At 41.3% G+C, this 8,684-nt stretch overlaps 1 protein-coding gene across 1 annotated transcript in view; it reads left to right on the top strand.

Moving 5' to 3' along the window:
• The window catches only part of SLC1A7 (solute carrier family 1 (glutamate transporter), member 7), a 45,585-nt gene that overhangs the window by 23,350 nt on the left and 13,551 nt on the right, over positions 1-8,684 (top strand). The window contains exons 4-7 of the mRNA XM_009993561.1: positions 1,380-1,422; positions 1,922-2,141; positions 6,131-6,230; positions 6,836-7,069. Coding sequence (XP_009991863.1) covers positions 1,380-1,422; positions 1,922-2,141; positions 6,131-6,230; positions 6,836-7,069 — 597 coding nt within the window. The remainder of the gene's footprint in view (positions 1-1,379; positions 1,423-1,921; positions 2,142-6,130; positions 6,231-6,835; positions 7,070-8,684) is intronic.

Genomic DNA, 8,684 nt, shown 5'->3' with positions numbered 1-8,684 from the left:
CAGGAACTGCAAGATATTAACTAAACCTTACTACCTTCTTATAACTTCCTTATGTGGAAAGATGGACCAGGTGAACTTTAAAGGTACCTTGCAGACCCAAACCATGTAATGATTTTATATGGCCCAAGCTGCTGTCCTCTGCTATCACATACTGGAAGTGCACAGCCCACTTAAGCAGGGCTCTGAAGCACGGTTGGTAAAATGGAAGGAGGTGTTGCAGTGTATGGTGTAAACATTCTTATTCCTTTTCTTTGGAAATAAGAGTGGGCTTTTCACATGTATAGATTCTGGCCTATCTTAGGGATTGAGCTGAACATTGAATAAGAAGTCTTTTGGATAGAGAATTCAGGAGTTTCTCCTTGCCTAACTTTATGTCTGTGAAAGCATGTAATTGGGTCGCAGGCTGTCAGTGCCTTTTGCCCACAGGTTGAGAACTTTGGGCTGAAAATTAAGCAGTTCTGAAAATAATCCTATTAGAGTCATCACAAAAATCTTGATTTCCAAATGCTGCACTGAAATAAATTATTTTTTTGCCCAGCTATACTATGATTACTTTTTGAAGCCTGTAGAGGGGGTGCTCTCCATTTCAAATTAGGATTGAATGTCTTTCTGCAAAGTAGTAATCTAGCTCAAACAGAAGTTATAAATTAGCAGAGAGTCAGAAAACCTGACAAGAAGAGTCCCTTTTGGAATGAAAAATCTATTGGTCTCACAGCGGACCACGGCCGTTGTCTTTGTAACTTAGTTGTGAGCAAAGATGAAGCTGTAGACCTCACTCTAGATTCTTGTTCTGAAGCCTTAGGAACCATATTAAAATAAAATTTAGCAGAGATTGTGCAGCTCTAATCTCAATTCTTTTAATGAGGAATGAGATCCTCCTTTTGAAAAGAAAACTGTTCTTGACCAAACTACCACAAAGTCTTACAGTTTTAGCGATGAAAGAGTATCAGGAGGTCTAACAGCTTCTGAGTCATCTCACAGGAGTACTTAGAAATCCCAAAGTAGATTACAGCACCCAAGAGTCTCAGGAGTACATCCCTGAACACTGACTTTGTCTTGAAGAGCTCATTATCTAAGTAAGGCAGACAAAATATGGAATAAGGGAAGAGTTTCTCCCCAGTTAGCAGATGGGAGAGGGAATGGTAGCAATTACATTGCCTCAGTTATGACATTGACACTGTGGCAGCACCAGAAACTGAAACTAGATCTCCTGGTATTTAGAAGCAAGTCCCAAAAATTTAATTCTAAGTAGCTGTCTGTTTGTTGACTCTTGCTCGGTCAGGTACAGCTGTATGGCATGAGTGGGAAGACCCAAGACACAACAAGCAGAAGTTGTTTTCAGTTCCACATAAATTATTATTTTATTTGTTCATTTTTAGGAACATGTTTCCAGCCAATCTTGTTGAGGCCACATTCAAGCAGGTAAGTGACTATATTCCTTTTACCACTGATGAAAGAGATGAGCCAGCATCACATAAAACATGTATCTTTGTAAAACAGAATCCAGATACAGACATTGCATTCTACTCCAGGGCATACTGATGGTACCTTCAGCAGTCACCTACATTCACCTAGGGGAATATTTCATGGGAACCTTATCTCTGGTGAGACAAAAAGAAGGGCACTCAGAACCTCCAGGGAGTCATTGCTGCTAATGTCTTATAGGAAAGTAGCTCTATCAGGAGAAAATGTGTTTGCTGCAGAAGGGTCTGAATATAGGAAGTTCTGGTTTTGTTAAGCTTTTCTAAAACTTCCACTGTTTTTACAGATGTTAGCAGCACAGGGACAGGAGCTGTCATTCTTCTTTTCATGCTTGTCCCTTTAATAAGCAGCCCTGTTGAAACACAGCCCTTAGGAGGTCTCATAAAGCTATTAAGTCCTGCTGAGATACTATAATAAAAACTACTTTGTTTTCTTTCAGTATCGCACCAAGAGCATTCCCATCATTAAATCCAACAAAGCATCATCTGACAGCACAACTCGTCGCATTATAATATATGGAGTCCAGGATGAGAACGGATCCAATGTCCAGAATTTTGCCTTAGATATCACTCCCCCTCCTGAAGTGATTTACAAGTCAGAACCAGGCACTAGTGATGGCATGAATGTGCTAGGGATTGTGATATTCTCTGCCACAATGGGTAGGTTTGAGACATGTTTGGTTTGTAATGATCTGAGCATCCATTTAAGAGAAAAATGAAGGCTTTGTGCTGTTTGGTTTCTTTATTCACCTTTTTTAACGACTTATTTCTAAACTTTGTGGGGGAAAAAAAGACTTCTACAGAACACTTCTCCCAACCTTTCAAAGATAAATCTTCAAAATCCTTGATGACTTTTGTTCCATGCAGTACTGTTTTCTGTGCATGCACTTACATTCTTTTTGTCTATTTTTTTCTGGATTATTTTGAACCATTTTTCCCTGACTGTAAGAAATGCTAATACAGTGTGCTCAGAGGAGGAAGGAATTACTATACCTGCTCAGATCCTGCCAATCATAAAATCCTAGAATGTCTTGGGTTGGAAGGGACCTCCAAAGGTCATCTAGTCCAACCCCCCTACAATAAGCAGGGACATCTTGCACTAGAGCAGATTGCTCAGAGCCCCATCAAGCCTGACCTTGAATGTCTCCAGGGGTGGGGCCCCCACCACCTCTCTAGGCAGCCTGTTCCAGTGATCCACTACCCTCATATTAAAGAACTTTTTCCTAATGTCCACCCTAAATATCCCCTTCTCTAGCTTGAAACCATTGCCCCTTGTCCTATTCTTACATGCCCTAGTCTTCCCCAGCCTTCTTACAGGCTACTTTCAGGTACTGGAAGGTCACTGTAAGGTCCCCCCAGAGCCTTTTTCTTCTTCAGGCTGAACAACCCCAACTTCATCAGCCTGTCCTCATAAGAGAGCTGCTCCATTTTCATTGACCTCCTTTGGACACTCTCCAAGTGGGTCCCCATCCTTCTTGTGTTGGGGGCTCCAGGGCTGGAAACAGTACTCCAGGTGAGGTCCCACCAAGGCAGAGTAGAGGGGCAGAATCTCTTGATCTGCTGGCCACAATTCCTTTGATGCAGCCCAAGATGTGCTCAGCCTTCTGGGCTGCAATTTCATATTGGTGGCTCATGTCCAGCTTTTGATCTACTAGTACCCCCAGGTCTTTTTCCACAGGGCTGCTCTCAAGCGTGACCTCCCCCAGCCTGTTTTCATATCTTTGGTTACCTCAGCCCAGGTGCAGGACCCTTCACTTGGCTTTGTCAAACCTCATGATGTTCACCTTGGCCCACTAATCCAGCTTGTCCAGGTTCCTCTGGACGGCATCTTGTCTCCATAGGTCTTCCTGTGTCCACTGATGCAGTCACTCCACTGTAGAAAGCCACTAGGTTGGTCAGGCAGGATTTTCCCCTAGGAAAGCCACGCTGGCTGTCCTGAATCACCTCCCTGTCCTCTATGTGCCTTAGTATGTCTTCTAGGAGGATCTGTTCCATGATCTTCCCAGGCACAGAGGTGAGGCTGACAGGTTGGTAGTTCCCAGGGTCCTCCTTTCTACCCTTTTTTAAAATGGGCATAATGTTTCCTTTCTTCCAGTCACCAGGGGCTTCATCTGGCTGCCATGGCTTTCCAAGTATCAGGGAAAGTGGCTTGGCAACTACATCAGCCAATTCCTTCAGGACTCTGGGGGACTCAGCAGGTCTCATGGACCTGTGCATGTTCAGGTTCTTCAGATGGTCACAAACCTTGTCTTCACTTACAGTGGGGGGACTTTGTCTCCCTGGTGTCCGTCCTGTCGGCCATCAATCACTGGACACGACTGAATTAATGAAGTGTGCTTATTAGGATCAAGGGAAATTTTATACTTCTGAGCACAGAAGATAATTCATTGCTTTCTCAGAACTGAATGCGTTATTTTTATCATGCCCATAAAGTCTTGCTGGCCTGGGGTTCAAGAGATAGAAGCTGGGAGCTGGTTTCTTCCTGGCTGATGTACAGAAAATGTACTCCAGCACTGCCATGTACAATGTAGTTCCAGCTGCTGCCTCAGCTGTGGCTGTATCAGCCATGGATAAACCTGTGACACTAAACCCTCAAAACGTGTATTTTGCTGGTGATTATTTCAGACTGTTGTTTTGAGCACAGGAAGCAGCCAAGCACTATCACAGTGTTCAACCTTCTGTACCCCTCCAAAAAAAATGGAAGCAATGAAACTGACTTGTGGATTGAACGTCTATAAAAGAAGAGCATCCTACTAAAGTTTGTATTTATTGAAAAAAAAAAAAAAAAGAAGAAGAAGAAAAAAAAAAGGAGACATGCCTTGATGCTTTGTAACAATTTTGCTCACTTTGGCTGAATCTTATTTGCAGGAAGGTCTCTTTACACCACTTTGGCATAGAAAACCAGCATTAGGGTAGATATGAGTTCTTATTACAATTTCTTTAAAGTCTTTCAACAGCATCAGAATAGCACAAAGGGACAAGAACTTAGGCTTGAGCTAAATGTCTTTTCCTTTTCCTGAAGTGGAAGCTGAATTGCTTAGTAATCTCAGTCCAGAAATAAATCCTGTGCATGAATGACTGGACTTCTTTTCCAGTCATGCATTAAAATGGGCAACATTTGACAGGCAGAGTGTGAGGTCAAGACACATGAAAAGCCTTGTTGCTGGGCTCCACTGTGACTAACTGTATTACCTCTTCTCACACAGCATGCTGGAATTTCTGTTAGAGATTACCACAAGTAGCTGAGTGTTGAGACATCTGATCTTTTTTATTCTTGAAGGAGCATGCATTATTTATTATCTACAAGGAAAATTATTGCACTGACATGGAACTTGGTACACCAGGGCTGCAGAAAGAAGGCCTCAGTCCTGCCTGCTCCCCTGTCTGTCCTCACCAATAGCCACATGCATAGGTAGGACAGTGTTTTAAAGGGCAATTTTCAGTTACTCCTGAAAAATTAAAAAGAAGGCATTTCTTTTAGGTGTTATGCAGAATTAGAAACCAAGACTTGTATAAAGCTGCCACCGACCAGGCTAGAAGAGCTGAACAATATTTAATATCCTATTACCAAAGATGAGCAACATGCTTAATGAAAGAGTCATTTCTTTTAGGTGTTATGCAGAATTAGAAACCAAGACTTGTATAAAGCTGCCACCGACCAGGCTAGAAGAGCTGAACAATATTTAATATCCTATTACCAAAGATGAGCAACATGCTTAATGCAAGAGTGTTGTTTTCCAACCTAAAAACTATGGGTTAGATGCATATTAACAAGTTTGCAAGCTCGCATATTGAATGCACTGGTACTGTGAAATCCCTGGGTAAGACAGCTGAGAATCCCTCTCCTTGCCTCAGGAGGGGATTGCCCTGGAAGTGGTGCCACCTGAGACCTGGCTCACAAGCACAGACGTGGGCTCTGAGGATTAGAGGCTGGGGTCTCTGCATATCCAGAGTAAGTGGCAGCAAACACCCCACTCAGAGCCCCCTCCTTCCTCATGAGACTGCCTTTAAAGGCAGTCTCACTTGGTGCAGCTAGCTTTTGAAGTGCTTCCTTGAGCAATTAACTCCATCACTTCTAATCCTTTCAGGGAGTGATGTCAGAACGTTAATACAATAAGAAAATTAAGTCTATTTATATGCATTATTGGAAACTAACACTGTCTGGGGAATGTATGGTTAGATGACACATCCTACAGATGTATTCTTTTCCCTTCTGGGCACTGAGTGCACATAAATGGGGTTTCTTTACTGGTTAGTCTGGGTCCCTCAGAGCACATAAATCCACCTCAGGGCTCTATGAAAGACAGTTAAGGAAACAGGGTCACTACTATGGGGGGTAAATCTACAGCACAGAAGTCTGTACTGCCACAGGGAAACTTCCAGGGAACTGCAAATGAAAAAACCCTAGCTAGAGGACAGTGCCCTGTATGGAGCCAAAGCACAAGGCTGTGTCCTGGCTGCCCCACACTCAACTGTGTTTGTGTGTGTGAGGTCAGATTTTCAGGTACCACATCTGTTTATACAGCATAAAGATCTATATTCTTCCAGTTGTCTCCCACATAGTTAGCTTTGAACTAAGCAGAGAGGAAAAGCACTGAGCTTTGCATGAAGGCACCTGAGAAACTGAACCTGAATGCTTTTGTTTGCAGGTATAATGTTGGGAAGAATGGGGAACAGTGGTGTTCCTTTGGTCAGCTTTTGCCAGTGTTTAAATGAATCTGTCATGAAGATAGTGGCAGTTGCTGTTTGGTAAGTAACTGTTTCAGTGAGAAAATCAGTATTTTTTTTAAAGAGTAAGAAAATTTCAACAGAAGAGGATGTACAGAAATGTCATATATTTATTTCCAGGGAAATAAACAAGGGTGAAAAATTCTTAGCTTTATAGGCCTCAACATTTGAAGGAAGATAAATACACACACATCCTCTCCTGGGCTTGTGCTGTCATTTTGACAGAGGCACCCCAGAGATTACTCCCAAATAATGAAATGTGGTATAGCTGGGTGGTGCTGTATGCACTAGGACCACTGCCAATCCTTGGGCATGCCAAGAGGGATTGCAATACATCCAGCCCACACTAGGAAGGGGCATGATGAGATGCTAAAACTGGTATTTCTATTCCTTATATCACTGCTCCACTAGAAATACCAGCTGAGAAGTACTCCACATAAAAGACTGTTTTAACCCTGTGCTTTAGGCACACTCCTCAAGTGTAAGAAAGAGGGGTTTAGTCTGATAAACAACAGAACCTGTCTGTATCACTTCCAGCCAGGCTGCTCTTACTGCACTGCTACTGGCAGTACAAGGCTTTCCCAGTTAGCTCTCTCCTAATGATGCCTGTCTTTCTTTTTACTCAGGTATTTTCCATTTGGAATTGTGTTCCTAATTGCTGGTAAAATCTTAGAAATGGATGACCCTTCAGCCATTGGGAAGAAACTGGGTTTCTATGCCATTACAGTGGTTTGTGGTCTGGTGGTGCATGGGCTTTTTATTCTGCCAATGATGTACTTCTTCATTACCAAGAAGAATCCCATAGTCTTCATCAGAGGGATTCTTCAAGCCTTGCTCATTGCTCTGGCCACATCCTCCAGGTATTACAGAGTTTCTAGAAGGACAGATGTACCAAAGTGCTTGCTAGATCCTTACTCCAGGTTTCTCTTGGGAACAGCACACTGTAGCTGTACTGGAGCAGATATATTAGCTTCTGAACAACAGCCTGTGTTAAATTCAGTGGTATATTTGTAAAAGATGTGTCTCAACATTTGGGAGTTATGCATGGAAGCCATTTGAGGGTGATGTTTGTCAAATTGTTTTTCCTAAATTTGAAAACTATTGGACAAAAATTGTTTTTCTTAGAGGACTATAATGGATATAAGGGTATTTTTCCATAAATAAACAAATATTGTGCTTCTACAAAGTTTATATATATATATAAAGGACGCACAGTTTGTCCAGACTTCATTTTTGGTGTTAGTGGGAAACCTCCTAGTTCAGTCATATGGAAACGTTTTACCCTTTCTACTCATCTTAGTCTTTGTTTCTTGGTACATTAAGTAAAGGCTGTGGTTGCAAGCTATTGTCCAGGACTGGGAAATTATTCAGCTGTTCTGCTCAAGGAATAATATTTTTTGCATCCTTTTTAGGGAGGATGTACAAAGAGTCTTAACCATAGCTGAACAAAGGTACAGTGAAAATGGGAAACAGCTTGTGAACTGAAAATTACTCCCAATGCGGATAAACTGGTGGGTGAGAAGTGATTGAAAGTGGCTGCAATTGACTTGCATGAAGTGGAAACAGGAATGACAACTAAGTAACATTTCCATGTAGCTGATATCATCAAAACAGCTTCATGGCATCTGTGGCTGGAGGCTCTTTACTCTCAAGTAACAAGAGAGGCTCTACCTGCTGCTTTCTATGCAGTAATAAAAGCCACGGTACAGGTGGAAAATACCTATTAAATAGGTGTCTTTAGCACATCTTACATATTTATTATTATGCTGCCAACTGTTAGGAAAGAAGGCTAAAGAAAGGAAAATCCACCTTTCTTTTATATCATTTTTGCTTTTGGATGTTTAAAGTTATTACTGTTCTTTGACAGAGATACTGAAAAATACTAAATTCTTATCCAGATTGTGAAACTATGACAACTAGTGACAAACAGCTACTTTTATCTGCCTTATTTAGACTTCAAGTTAGTAATTAGTACAAAATCAATGATGAATTTGGAACATCTATTTATAAAGAAACCTAATGAAAAATTAACAGGCTTTATTAACTCCAAAATATTTCTTCTGAGGTGTGGTTCATGCAGTTATACTTAAACACTGATTCCTTCTTCCATCATCTAATAATTTCTATAATAAATTGAGCTCTGATGACTAATATATCCTTTCAGGCAATAGTGTTGTAGCAGCTTCTTATCCCTTGTGCTTCTAATCTTACTTTTCTCCATAATTCCCAAGTACCTTGAGGAAAAATTTGCATAATCTCTCCTTCAATAGAGTGACCCACTTAGAAATAAAGTGCATTTGTAACTGGTGTGATTACAGAAGGGAAAGGCAGGAACTACATATAGATAAAAAGTTCTGGGAAAGCAGCCAAACAAAGACTGATATAAATAACTTATTTTTAATAGTCTAATAAGGGTCATTATGTAACCAGTGCATATGGCTTTGCATAGAGGATCATCACTGATAAATAATGATG

This window comes from Chaetura pelagica, unplaced genomic scaffold (assembly GCF_000747805.2).
Source record: "Chaetura pelagica isolate M959 unplaced genomic scaffold, ChaPel_1.0 scaffold433, whole genome shotgun sequence".
Classification (NCBI taxonomy): domain Eukaryota; kingdom Metazoa; phylum Chordata; class Aves; order Apodiformes; family Apodidae; genus Chaetura; species Chaetura pelagica.
The sequence above is the reverse complement of the archived record's forward strand: the minus strand, read 5'-3'. Positions and strand labels throughout refer to the sequence as shown.